Source organism: Anarrhichthys ocellatus, unplaced genomic scaffold (genome assembly GCF_004355925.1).
Source record: "Anarrhichthys ocellatus isolate YVR2014 unplaced genomic scaffold, GSC_Weel_1.0 scaffold11, whole genome shotgun sequence".
Classification (NCBI taxonomy): Eukaryota; Metazoa; Chordata; class Actinopteri; order Perciformes; family Anarhichadidae; genus Anarrhichthys; species Anarrhichthys ocellatus.
In genome coordinates, this window is record NW_022280041.1 from 3,435,149 (window position 1) to 3,449,467 (window position 14,319).

The window sequence follows — 14,319 nt, forward strand, 5'->3', positions numbered from 1 at the left end:
CGCGTGTGTGTGCACGCGCACGCGTGTGCACGTCAGCCAGAGATAATGAGAGAGTGTGAAGGCTCGGGCCTGTAAGCAGCAGCGACTGAAGGCAGACACCATGGGCATCCATTTTAATTCCCACACACACACACACACACACACAGAGAGAGAGGCACAGTCAAGGCTTTGGAACTGGATGTTCGTAGCCGTGTGTCGTTGAGGAGTCGGACACCTGTTGGCCAGATTCAGGAGATCGCCTTACATCACATCTGCCATAACGAGGTCCTCGGGGGTGACGGCAAATCTGAGTTCTCGCACCGTGTGTGTGTGTGTGTGTGTCCTTGTTTTTCTCTCCCGTGTGGCCTTCTGGGAGTTTTCTTTCACTTGCCTGTGCGTAGGTTCCTACAGGCCTTGTTAGATTTCTTACGGTGAGCGAGCAGAGACAAAAGGCCCCTAGTGAGTCCACTTTGTGCAGAGGGATGTCCCTAAATCCAAGCTTCTCTCTCCTTGCAGATGCACAGCGTCGTGCGTAGTTTACAGTCCAGCTTGTGATCTTCTCCTTTCTTGAAATCTTCGTCACTAGAGGACCACATCCAACCGTACATCCACGCCATTATATATACCTATTATAACCCAGATATGTTTCTGTGACAGTTTCCTGCTTTAATAACCCGTAAACCTCGTCATAGTGTTCGTACAATTTAAGGTAATTTACCTTAAACACTGTGTCCTGAAACCAACACGTCGTATGTAAACAAACACAGGTGGGCTTTTTTCAGACTTTGATTCCACCAGTCTGGTCAACAGGCCCAGCGTCGGTCTATAACCGGGGCTTCTCGGCCTGTAAGGAGGGTTGTCGGGGTCAGTTTATGATGCTGATCACATGACTGCTGAGCAGACTAACCCAACTCCAACCGGGGCTGATCCAGGTTGGCCCAGCCAGCTGCCTTTTTTTTTTTTTTGATCAGATTTACTCAGCAGCAGTAGAGTAGGCCCAACACAAAGGAACGCTGGAAACCTGGAATGTCTCCACCCCGTTAGACACAGAATCCATCCTCATTGATCATAGTAACACGGGAAGGCTGCGTCGTCGTCATTTAGAGAAGCGCTGTTCTTGACCTGCGTGTGCACTGACGTGGCTTTTTCTCCCTGATGAACAGAATCGCCGCGTCGCTGCTCTAATGGGAAAGAAACCGAAGCCTTTTCTTCACACGCGTGTCTCTCTGTCAGTGTAGCGCGATGCTGGCTAAAGCGCTTGCACGCAGTCGCTTTTGGGGTTTTCTGTTTTCCTCGGCGTCACCCTGATGGGTGCTAGTAGTGCTGCATCATCAGGATGGTCTGATATATATGTCATCAATCAAATCCCACGTTTTTTCCTTCTGGAAGCTGAAAATGTTCCTTTCTAAATAAGCCATTCTGATCCTAAAATGTTGCAGCAGTTACTGCAGTGTGGAGCTGCAGTGTTATCGTTGTGCTGTATCGTCTTCACAGTCTCACACTGCTGGTGTTTTTTACAGGTACAAATGTATTCAAACCAATGAAATTATACATTACAAGCACTCAGTTTGTAGCACGAATATGTTCATTGGCACCAGACTTGACAGACCATATTTTTGTGTCTGTGTCAGCATTTCTGCTTCTACTTTTTGTATAGTGTGCTTCCTAGTGGATATCCTGTTGCTTTGCCATCAAGTTTGTTCCACTTTCGACATCGACGCTCACTTTATGATGGGTAGTGATTCTTTTATTAGTGAACGAGTGAAATCTGTCACATACATGAAGGAATTCGTTACACACACCTTAAAGGTGCACCAACAAGACCGTAAAGTCTTCAAGCATTCATTTTGAATCAACCAGCGAGGCAACTGTTGTCATTTATGTGCATTAAGAAATGCTTAATATATCAGTAAAACTTCTGCTATGGAGTCCTTTCTACTAGCAACAAAATATGAATAAATAAGTGTTTCCCTCAATAAACCAGAATCCAAAGCAGCCACAAGACGTGTCGCACATTTCTTAAGGGAGTACGTTTATTCGGACTGAAACGGCTCCCTCTCTTGTGCTTACTATGCAGATGTGCAAACTGATGACTCGAAGGAAAGTCGGTCTTACAACCACGTAAACATTTCCTTTGAAATAGTTTGTTCGGGGGGTATTTTTGCCCGCAGATGTCCAAGTCTGTCTGTTGATATGTTCAAAAAAAAAGGTCACATCTCAGTCCTGTCCGAAAATACAGACCTCCATATCAGACTTCCCTGCACCCCCTTCACTTACACACACACACACACTATCCCTGGACATCTCTGCCAAGCTTGGCGCTCTCACTGCTGCTGACTGTAGAACAGTTGCGTACACACACTCCTCTCTGAACAGGATACGCATCTGCCGGCCAGATGAAAAGCAACACTTTGCCATTTTGTCCCTGCGTCTTCAGGAAATTCTCACCGAACTTATTTCTCCTCTCCGACATCAAAGCCCCCCCGATGAGAGCTAATAAGCTGCACTTTCTTTTTCAAAGGCCGTGTCATGGCCCACATTCGTAGTGTGGGAAACGGGGTTTATCTTCCGCTTATGTCTCAGTTATTAAGGATAAAAACAATGAAAACTAAGATGTATGTGATCTGATACGAAGCTCATTTATTATATATGGTAATAGCTTTTGTATTGTTGTAACAGCTGCAGTGTAGGGATGCTGGGAGAGGATGCATTGGTGTCAATGTATGATCCGTTTTAAGGGATTTTTAATGTTAAATCAGAGGGTTAACGTCTATGAATGAGGCCTTGTTCGCTGCTGAGTTATGCTCAGGAGATTATGAATGCATTGTGGACTGGAATGTGTACATTTGCTGCTCAAACGGCAACAAGACTTCGTATTAATCCCGGTGTGTCGTTACTCTCGGACACATTTCTGCATTCACATCTGAATGAGAGCTGCTGAATGTGAGCACGTTGAGGTGCTTTTGTTTCAGATCACACCCGTCACAAAATGACATGCAGGGAGTGAAATTATCATTTTAACTTTTACCATTTTTTGTTTGCGTTCTCTGCGCTTAAGTGGCTTTTTGGCAGGAAACTAACAAGTCATTCAGTAGTTCCTTTTTTTTTTTTTGTACTCTACGGTTATCTTTGTCTGATTAAAATAGTAGAATTTCTACCCTCGGTCACATCCTCTGCTGTCAGCATCTGTATCTTATCACAGGATGCTGGAAAACTCAGCAGCGACACGCCGGACTGACGTGTGACGGACCGCGTGGCATTGAGAGAATAAACGAATGAAGTCGAGATGGACCGTTACAAACTAACCGTGTAAGAGCGCTTGAGGTCGGTTTCAAAGAGCGAACCGGAAATATTTGTTTAGGGAAACCAAATTAGTTTGTCTTCTGGTAATTTAAATTGCAGTTGTTCTAAGAATAACTCAACACTTTCACATAGCGACATAAGATTTGTTTCTAGCTCGTATCTCTTGTTCCTGTGGTAAATGTTCTGCTATCTCTTGGTAAACGTCAAAATTGTACCTCATCCGCCGACGTCTGATCCCTCCAATTGATAAACTGCCCATGTATTTCCCCTTTAAGGTATACATATGTTAAATAACAGAAGCTTTAAATGATGCTTTTTACCATATTTGTACGACTGGATACTTGGTTTGTTCGGTGCGTTCACAGAGCAGCGTTCGTCACTATTTAGCTTCTGTTAACACATCGTAGTTACATCTGTTTTCATATTAAAGAATCTGATATTTCTCAATGTGCACAGACAGGATCAACAAGTTGTGATGTGTCGCATAATCCTTTGGACAAATGCAGTATTTTCCAACTGTTGCTCTCTTGTCGTCTCTCTTTTGTCCGTGTTACACACAACTGAACTTCCTTTGTGTTGCAGATAAAGACGTCTCGCATATTTGCGTCGTCATAAGTGGGAGGATTTCAAATGTCAAATGATCAAACGTGCAAGTTAAAGTTGATTAGATTTTGGTTATCCCCCTTTGTTGTCTCGGAGCTATAACATCATGAAAGACATTTTCTGATCATGCAGCCAGGAAAGCCACGCAAATCCTGAGAGGTTTTCTGGATAACAGGCAGAGATAATTCTTCTTTTTCCTCGCTCTGTTATATTGTGTGTGTGTGTGTGTGTGTGTGTGCTGATGTGAGTCTGATGTTTTGCTCGCCCTTTTATTGAATCCGTGCATCCATCCAGCCGGACCAGATCCGATCAACCAGAGACATTTAGTGTCTCATGCTGTTGTTATGAGCGTTAGATAATAATCTATTTATCGTATCTGGACAGCGTTTACATTGTGTGCTTTGTTGTTGCATGCGATACGCAGCCTATGCTGTGACTAATCGTACTCATGTCGAAGTCATTACTAAACTAACTGCCTTTAACCCAATAACTACGGGCAGTCACGTTGTCTGGCAGCCTAGAAGCCGATAATGAGACAAATGTCGTGGCGGTGCAGATAAATGTCAACTCCCTCGTTGTTACGTTCCAGATGAGGGGAAGGACTGCAGGCGTTGCGGGGTTTGTCTCAGAGGAGCTGTGTCATTATCTCTCAGCGGTGACTGTGTGGTTTTGCTCTGCAGTGTTTCTCTCATGTACTGAGTTGAATCGTGTTAGCACTACATTTTTATACCATGAGCTTACTCTCATCTTTCCTCCTCAGGGTCTAACTACGTCATGTCTAACGGGGGCGGGGCGCCCAGCAGCACCACCCACCTGCTGGACTTCCTAGAGGAGCCCATCCCGGGTGTGGGGACCTACGACGACTTCCACACCATCGACTGGGTCCGTGAGAAGTGCAAGGACCGCGAGAGGCACCGGAAGGTGAGGAGACCGAGGCCCGGCTGAAGATATTTAACCTCAACGGTCTCAGTATGCTTCAAACCAGCTCGTGTGTACGACGCGTCCTCTGACTCTCACGTCTAAAGGAGAAAGTGATACTCGTCTCTCTCCAGTATCCTCGTAGCTTCTGCCTTATTACAGTTCAAAAAAGCCATATTGGCGAAAAAAACATCCTCTGCTGAACAGGGAAGTGATGTATGAGACACTTCCTGTGGAGCAACAGTTTATTTGGGTTGCACAAATGGTGGGTAACTGGGTAGTTATGCAGCATCAGCAGTTTAGGGGTTTTAGAGAAGGGGAATAGTTCAATCAACCTACAGAAACTGCAACAATCAACAGAAAATCCAAAGATGCATCATTTAATATCTATAAAATTAAGAAATGTTGGTTTTCACTCGCATCTCTGTCTTCATCAGCATGAACTCATGAATGATGAATCAGAAAATAGACTGTCGGCCTCCTGCCCTTCATGTCCACAACCTCTCTCTGTCAACACTTTTATCCAAATATTGACTCACCGTTACAGCCCGCGCGCTCTCCTGGAAACGATAGCTCTGAGAATTTGAATGTCATTTGAATACTCAAACATCGTTTTACCTGCTTTACAGGAATTTTATCGTTTTATTGAAGCAACACTAGAAACGCAGCCACCGGAGTAGATGACTGAATTGTTTATCATTGGGGAGAAGTTAAAAACCTCTGACCTACTTGCATTACTGCCACCTTAAGTCATTTAATAATGCTCATCCTAAGATTATAAATGTAATTTTCTGTGTTGTTTATGTATTGCATTTAGCTTTTGTTTGCTAACTGTGTGTTTTAGATCAACAGCAAGAAGAAGGACTCGGCATGGGAGTTCACAAAGAGCCTGTACGACGCCTGGTCCGGGTGGCTGGTGGTGACGCTCACTGGCTTGGCCTCAGGTAACACACACATGCACACAAACAACACAAGCACACGGCCGGTATCTGCTCTGCTGGTGACTCTCTCATGCTTTGCCTCTGGCAGCTCAGTCTCTGTCTCTGTCTCTGTCTCTCTCTCTCTCTCTCTCTCTCTCTCTCCGTCTTTTGCTCTCGTTTAACCGCAAACTGAAGCATTTCCTTTCTCCTTAAAGCAGCAACGATCAACACAAAGGACTTCTGTTTATTTGACCACCAGAAAACCTTTGTGAGGACAAGCTAGTCAAAGTTTTAGTTTGAAAGCTTCTCTAACATCCAGGTTTAAAATGGAGGGGAATGGGCACAATACTCACAGATAACAGGCTCATATAAAAAAATGGTAGCATAAATAGCAAGCTAACGCACTCTTTTTTTCCTCTTCTTCCACCTCCTCACCCCTCCTTTCCTCCCTGCCTTCACCTCCTCACCCCTCCTTTCCTCCCTGCCTTCACCTCCTCACCCCTCCTTTCCTCCCTGCCTTTAACTCCTCACCTCTCCTTTCCTCCCTGGTTCCCTCGTCGCCAGGTGCTTTGGCTGGCCTGATTGACATTGCTGCCGATTGGTTGAACGACCTGAAGGAGGGCGTGTGCCTGAGCGCCATGTGGTTCAACCACGAGCAGTGCTGCTGGACGTCCAATGAGACCACCTTCGCTGAGCGGGACAAGTGCCCCCAGTGGAAGAGCTGGGCTGAGCTAATACTGGGGCAGGCCGAGGTAGACTAACACAGGCACACGTTAGGGACATCATCGCCGCTAACGCAGCCTCAAAACATCCTCCATGTTTACGTGTTTACAGTAAAATGTACATTACATGAGATCCAAGGAGTTGACTCCTCTACTTCCTCTCCTCTCTGCAGGGCCCCGGCTCGTACATCATGAACTACTTCATGTACACCTACTGGGCTCTGTCCTTCGCCTTCCTGGCTGTCTGTCTGGTCAAGGTGTTCGCTCCCTACGCCTGCGGCTCGGGGATCCCTGAGGTGAGGAAAAACCCTTTTCAGGTACACTTGAAAGTCGCTTGCAGCTGCATGCAGGGACCTTATTTACACCTCTTGTGGGAAACTCCAACATCCAAGAGAGTCGGCTTTCAAGCAACTGTTTCAGAGTGAGGGAACGAGCTCGTGCACATTATAGATGTTCTGTTTCGTCTCTCGGGTTTTCTCATTTTCTCATGTTCCAATCAATTCGCTCTGGGTGTCAGAAACGCAAAGTAGCACATGAAATAGAAAGCCTATAAATCTCTGCAGCTGACTCCGTGAAAGCGGTCTAATTAGTTACGTGCACTCTCTGGGGTCCTCGAGGCGTGTCTTCATTCGTATGGGGTTTCCCTTTAATGTCGTCAAGTGGCTTAAAATTGTTCACTCAGTGGGCAGCAGGGAGATGTGACAGGTTTGTGAGTGGAAAATCAAACCTACCGTTGTAGCTAGACTTCAATTTGAATCTTTACCTCTTCCTCTCTCCGCAGATCAAAACCATCCTGAGTGGGTTTATCATCCGGGGCTACCTGGGCAAGTGGACCCTGTTGATCAAGACCATCACTCTGGTTCTGGCCGTGGCGTCCGGCCTCAGCCTGGGGAAGGAGGGCCCCCTGGTCCACGTGGCCTGCTGCTGTGGGAACATCTTCTCCTACCTGTTCCCCAAGTACAGCAAGAACGAGGCCAAGAAACGAGAGGTGGGAGAGAAGGAAATTGAAGTCGATGTTTTTAGCTGCAACGTTAAATTGTCTGATGTATTCATTATTAAGATATGTGTGTGTTTTAAACCCCATCACATCAGCTGAGGTGCGTTTGTTTTGTTCTCTCAGGTTCTCTCGGCTGCGTCGGCGGCCGGGGTGTCCGTTGCTTTTGGAGCCCCGATTGGAGGAGTGCTCTTCAGCTTGGAGGAGGTACGCTTCACGTCGACTGTTGAACTGATCAGAAATGACTCAAGCTTCTCTCCATGCTCCAAAATCACAACATAATGCTCACTCTAAATGGCAGGATGACGATTTAAAGTGATCATCTCCTCTCTCTCTCTCTCTCTCTCTCTCGTCCAGGTGAGCTACTACTTCCCCCTCAAGACGCTGTGGCGCTCCTTCTTCGCCGCCCTGGTGGCGGCCTTCGTCCTGCGCTCCATCAACCCGTTTGGGAACAGCCGCCTGGTGCTGTTCTACGTGGAGTACCACACGCCGTGGTACCTGTTTGAGCTCATCCCTTTCATCCTCCTGGGAGTGTTCGGAGGCCTCTGGGGCGCCTTCTTCATCCGAGCCAACATCGCTTGGTGCCGGCGGCGCAAGTCGACGCGCTTCGGCAAGTATTTCAGACTGGGGATATGTCAGCCAGCTCAGGTCTGGAGGTGGAAGTCATTGGAAATGATGAAGCTGTCAGAAAGATCAGCTGTTTGCACTCGCAGAAGTATTTGATTGGAGGTCCAGGTTAAAGGCACAGCATGTTAACAGCCTCACACATTATAACATGTTGCATTGTCCGTGTCTTTAGGCAAGTACCCGGTGTTGGAGGTGATCTTGGTGGCGGCCATCACGGCCATAGTTGCTTTCCCGAACCCGTACACCCGTCAGAACACCAGCGAGCTGATAAAGGAGCTGTTCACCGACTGCGGCCCGCTGGAGTCCTCGCAGCTCTGCCAGTACCGCAGCCAGATGAACGGCAGCAAGGCCTTCACCGACAACCCCAACCGGCCGTCAGGGCCCGGCGTCTACGCCGCCATTTGGCAGCTGTGCCTGGCGCTCATCTTTAAAATCATCATGACCATATTCACCTTTGGACTCAAGGTGATGCCTGGATGTTTTTTTTCCTAACAGGGGGGCCGCAGATGTCTTTATCAACACTAATGCCACTTCCTGTTTCTCGTCCGTAGGTACCGTCGGGTTTGTTCATCCCCAGCATGGCCATCGGGGCGATCGCAGGGCGAATCGTCGGCATCGCCGTGGAGCAGCTGGCCTACTATCACCACGACTGGTTCATGTTCAAAGAGTGGTGCGAGGTGGGAGCCGACTGCGTCACTCCGGGGCTCTACGCCATGGTGGGGGCCGCGGCATGTCTGGGTGAGTCAGCGGATTACAAAGTGATGGTGTATACAAGGGTGAAATTTCTTCTTTAGACTCCTTTTTGTGTCGAGGTGTGTTCATGTTCATGGTCTTACTCTCTTCAGGCGGTGTGACCCGTATGACCGTCTCCCTGGTCGTCATCGTCTTCGAGCTGACCGGCGGGTTGGAGTACATCGTCCCCCTCATGGCCGCCGTCATGACCAGCAAATGGGTGGGCGATGCATTTGGCCGCGAGGGGATCTACGAGGCCCACATCCGTCTGAACGGGTACCCGTTCCTGGACGCCAAGGAGGAATTCACGCACATCACGCTGGCCAGGGAGGTGATGAGGCCTCGACGCAGCGACCCGCCGTTAGCGGTGCTGACGCAGGACGACCTGACGGTGGAGGAGCTGCAGAGCACCATCAATGAAACCAGTTATAATGGTTTCCCTGTGATCGTGTCCAAGGAGTCCCAGAGGCTGGTGGGCTTCGCTCTGCGCAGGGACATCAATATCGCTATCGGTAACTGAACTTCTTTCTCCGCACAGGAACGGTACTCGGTAAGGGACAGCCTTTTGATCGTGATGTCTTTTCTCATCGACAGAAAATGCTCGTCGCAAGCAGGAGGGCATCATGTTGAACTCCAGGGTGTACTTCACCCAGCACGCGCCCACCCTGCCGGCCGACAGCCCCCGGCCCCTCAAGCTGCGCTCCATCCTGGACATGAGTCCCTTCACGGTCACCGACCACACCCCCATGGAGATCGTGGTGGACATCTTCAGAAAGATGGGGCTGCGCCAGTGTCTGGTCACTCACAACGGGTAAGTAGGAAGTTAAAATCGTCCAAAGAGGAAGGATGTGCTGTAAGAACGGAAGGTAAATCCTTCTCGCGTCCTTTTTTCTTCCGGTGCTGTTATGATTGACTTACCCGTCTGAGTTCGACAGACTTTGCACAGACATGTACACACTGACCGGTGTTGCATGGGCTCTAAAAACCCCTGGGTTTCCCCTGTAATCTGCATGGCCTGGCCTAACCGCTGTGCTGCACCTCCCTTACCCCCCCCCACACCGAGCAATAACTGAGCTGCCAAGACTAACTACATAACAGGTGTCACGTTGGGGAATAAGTCAATAGTCAATAACGTCTGTCGATGTGTGCTCTCATTCTGAGAAGTGATAAAGGCGCCTGCTGATGAGATGTAGGAGTTACAAGACGGATTGTGTTCAATTCTTCTTTATTTACAGATCACTTCTCTCAGTTTGCTGTGGCAATCAGTTTGTTTTCATTTACGTCCTTATGTTAAACTATTTTTTTAAACATTTTAAAGGATAAAGCGTGCGTTATTCTATATTTTTACTTTCTGTCAATAAATCTGATTATACAACCAAAACCAAGAAAAAGTTATATATGTTTTTGATTGACAGACGACACTTACTAGTGTAATGTGATTTATTGACATTAAGAAAAATATCATTAGACTCATTTTTTTAACATTTAAGTAAATCCAAATTTCGTGCAATTTTTCCAGAAAATCTGCAAAATAATACCTTCAGATTAAAGACGTATTAGTTTAATAGATGAGTCATAAACTATCCATCACTATACATGCAAAGTTCATTTATAACACTAAGTTTTGTTGTTTTTGTGTCAGTTGAGTTACATTTTTTAATTTTGAGTTCTATTTAATTTACGTTAAGTTGCAACCTGTTATGTATGTTTGTGTGCTGCTGCTGTCTGTTCTCTCCCTGTCTCTCTTCTGTTTGTTGTTTTCCTTTATTTGTTGTTTTTTATTTGGGCAGTTTACCGAGTAACGAGTGTGTGTTACAGGATTGTTTTGGGCATCATCACAAAGAAGAATATATTAGAGCATCTGGAGGAGCTCAAGCAGCACAAGGAGCCCCTGGTGACTAGCCCCACCCCTTTACACATGTGACCCCTCCCACACTTTCGCACCTGTCTCGTAGGCTCCGCCTCTTAAGAGGGCTGCATGAAACTGTTGACAGTTCCCGGCTACACATTTAGCCGTCCTCCTTTTCTTCTTTCACCTGCTGTTTGCTCTCTGTTGTTCATGGGTTGGTTTGGTGTGGATTCACCTCTAATGCAGTTGCTCATCGTAGAGAAACATCTGTAGATGGACGCTCTCTGGCCTCCATCTTCATCGCCAGCAGCAGTCTTCACCAGTCATCCTATGTAGAAGTGCTTCCTTGTGTTTTTCTGGGTCCTGCAATGTCGGACCTCTCTGGGAACTGTCACCCACATCACTCCAGAGCCCCTTTCAGACGTGTGCCTCGTTACGGCAATTCAACACTTTGACGTTAACGTTGTGACAGCGCTCTCTACTAGCATTGTTCCTGCTTCCATGTCTGAAACGGGCTCAGCAGAGTAGAGCAGCTTTGCAACTCATCCCCATTAAAGTGCATCTGTAGCTTCTGCTGCTTAGTGTTGTGTGAGCTGCGTCATGCTAGCACCTTTTAATAAGATGTCCACCGAGCTACGTCTCGTTTTTCTCATTAGATGTGGTGTCATTGTGATGTATCCTCTGTAGACTCAACAGTAGATGTTTGCATGTCTGCAGTTGTGTGTTTCCCCATCTTCCTCTCACAACAGTAGTCGATCATGTCATTTTGAGAATTCATCCTCAATTTTCTACCTTCGTTATTGACTGCTTTTTCTTCTTCTTCTTTTGTTTTTGTTTTTAAACGCCCTCCCCTCTCGGCCGCTCCGTTTCGCCCTGGTTCTCCACAGATTGACGGCATCTGACTCGTCGCCTTTACACCCACTTGGCGAGTAGCCAGCGGACCACCGTTGTCTTACTATCTTTAGAGGGTGGTGTTTTGTTTCTAGGAGGGAGGGAGAGGGAGCAGACCTCTAGTGACACGATTCATTCCCGTGTTTTTCTCATCCTGTAGTGGTAGTGAGCGCTGTGGTGCAGTGACGTCCTGTTGACTAATGCTGGTAGTGAGCTGGCTAGTGATAACCTTAATGAAGCAATTACTAATCCCGTGCTCTAACCTGCCAATGTTTCCTCTTAACCAGCCGTGTCCTGTCCTCCTCAAGAGAGAGTGAACAGATTTATCTTCTAATAAGAAACGTTGATGCTCTCTGCAGGCGAGGGACACAACAGACACAAAGGTTTGCGAGCCAATTAAGCCCATAAAAAAGATATTGCAAATTAGTGAAAAGGATTAAAATACATAAAAAAATAAACATAAATTAGCTACAAAAACAAGAAACTAAGATGGTGTTTGAGTAGATTTACCTTATTTATTCTGAAACACAGCTCACTCTCCAGGATTTGACAATAAAAACCGCTCTGGACTCTGCTGGCTGACCCGTCACACTCTGATCTGCACCCGGCATCCTGAGCGCTTTACGACTGCTCTTGTTTATTTCTCTGTTTGTTAAAAATAAGTGAGACAGTCGTAGATCTCAGCATCTCACCCCGGGTCTGATCTGTGTGTCGTCTCTCCGGTGTGTTTTTGATTTCTCCTGTTGCTCTAGCAGCTGTAGTTCTAATCCCCCTTACAGGTCATCTCAACTCCTCTCCCTCAGACCTGGGTTCAAAGGGTTCTTTTCTCACTTTGTTTGCACTTTATTCTCTTGTTTTTAGGGTTCAAATGAAGCTGAAAGCCTAGTGAACAACACATGAACATATGACAGTATTAAAACAAAGCCTCCTGAGCTTTTTGTTGGACCCAGCTCTGCTCTCCTCTGGCTCTGTAGCAGCTTCAGACGCTTCTCTTCACTTGACCTCAGACTACGTTTCCAGCTGCGTTCAAGAGCACAAGAATCCTGTTTAAACAGCTGGTGAAGTCAAAGCCATTTTACATTTACGCAGCCTGCGATGTGCTCTTGAATCAGCAGGATGAACGTTGAGTATTTAGAGACGTGTAACTGATACAGACCCGGTCTTTGTTAGCGGGGTCGATCAGGTAAATGTGCTTTATAGGAGAGGGAGAAGAAGAAGGAGGCGGCTCCGTCACCTGAGTCAGAAATCTCGTTACATAAGAAACACAAAAGTAGCAGATTTGATAAGTTCTAATATAATTAAAAGTGGTACATCCTTAAAGATGAAATATCCGTCTCCACATCCATCCTCTTCAAAGGTTTCTGACTCCTGTGACGAGGTCGTCTCCTCTTCTCCTTCTCAGAGGTTCTAACTCTTCTCCACGTCCTGTTCACTACTTCCTGTCTCCTTGTAGGATCCAGGTTTTCCTTCCTGTCAGCCTTTTTGGACCGATAACATAGAACGGTTGTGGCAGCGTGTGAAACGGCACCCATCCCTCTGGTAGTTTGGTGCTGTTTCAGACCTGCTTTCACTCCTTTTTTCCTTCTGGTTACTCACTCCCTCCTCTCCTGCTGCTCACTTTTGTTTCCTCAGAGACTCGTGTTTTTGTTGGCTTTCCGATCGATCAATGTCCAGAAATGTATTTTATGATTCCAATAAAAATCTCGCCATTTGACCAAAACTTGCCAACAAAAGCATGATGTTTTCTCTCCTTCACTCCAAAGCACCGGCACCTCCTCACTCCTCTAACCCTCCTCCTTTCTCTCGTTCCTCCCTCCCTCCTTTGTCTCCCTCTGCAGGCGGCTTCTTGGTATTATCACAAAAAAAGATATCCTCCGTCACATGGCTCAAATGGCAAACCTAGATCCCGAGTCCATCATGTTCAACTGATCCGCTCCTTCCAGGACAGCCGGGGGGGAGGAGGGGACGACAGCGAGGAGGAGGTGCACCTCCTGGACGGCTCCAATCTCTGACATTCGGACCCCGTTTTGTCTTTTTAGTTTTCAGCTCGGTAGACCCTGGACAATGCGGACTGACTGAGGCCCCCAGAGACTTACCGGCCGTACGCGATAACAGACCTAATATGAGACTTTTATTATTGTGATTCTGGCTGCTGAGGACACACGGAGTTCACGGGTTGACGGCAAACACATGAGGAATGCACTTTTTACACACAACACACACGTACAAAATCACACAAAAAACACACTTTTGCACTTGCAGACACCTCAGACATGCATGCGCTCTTTTCACATACACATAACCTGTAAAGAGACACCCATTTGCACTCTTCATGTGCCTCACCCTTGTCTCCGCTGAGGTCGTGGTAGACGTCGCCTGGCAGGGGTCAAAGGTCAGAATGAACCGCCGATGAGGGACGCGATGAGGGACCTTGAAACCTCCAGGCGTCTGTTCAAGTAAACTCACTTTCCTCTTCCCCAGACCCGTCCGTCCTCCAGAGAAATACATTGTTTACCTGTGATTTAGATGTGTGTGTGTGTGTGTGTGTGAGAGAGAACGCGTTTATTTGTGTGTGTGTGTGTGTGTCACCTAGCGCCACTACATTCCAGCCAGGTTACCATTGGAAGTGAGAGGACGTGCACCTGCTCCTCACCTCGTCCCTACAAAATGTGGCAGAAAGCCATGATCGCTGGCTTCTCCCGACGCACGTTGGTGTATATGGGAAGGCTTTACCAAGGGGGGGGGGGTGTGTGTGTGTGTGTGTGTGTGTGTGTGTGTGTG

General features: G+C 47.1%; 1 protein-coding gene across 7 annotated transcripts in view; it reads left to right on the forward strand.

Annotated features, from left to right (window-relative positions):
* clcn3 (chloride channel 3) overlaps nt 1-13,887 on the forward strand; it is a 20,670-nt gene extending 6,783 nt beyond the window's left edge. For 4 of the 7 annotated variants that reach the window (XM_031850737.1, XM_031850739.1, XM_031850738.1 and 1 more), the window contains 13 exons: nt 4,646-4,806; nt 5,648-5,747; nt 6,288-6,475; nt 6,619-6,741; nt 7,227-7,433; nt 7,566-7,646; nt 7,797-8,049; nt 8,239-8,531; nt 8,618-8,804; nt 8,912-9,310; nt 9,393-9,609; nt 10,617-10,692; nt 13,377-13,887. In XM_031850737.1, the coding sequence (XP_031706597.1) occupies nt 4,646-4,806; nt 5,648-5,747; nt 6,288-6,475; nt 6,619-6,741; nt 7,227-7,433; nt 7,566-7,646; nt 7,797-8,049; nt 8,239-8,531; nt 8,618-8,804; nt 8,912-9,310; nt 9,393-9,609; nt 10,617-10,692; nt 13,377-13,550 (2,459 nt within the window). In that variant the 3' untranslated portion in view covers nt 13,551-13,887. Of the gene's footprint in view, nt 1-4,645; nt 4,807-5,647; nt 5,748-6,287; nt 6,476-6,618; nt 6,742-7,226; nt 7,434-7,565; nt 7,647-7,796; nt 8,050-8,238; nt 8,532-8,617; nt 8,805-8,911; nt 9,311-9,392; nt 9,610-10,616; nt 10,693-11,534; nt 11,573-13,376 lie in introns of all 7 variants that reach the window. The other 3 variants (XM_031850743.1, XM_031850746.1, XM_031850744.1) reach the window with 2 other exon arrangements.
* Nucleotides 13,888-14,319: the final 432 nt, after the last annotated feature.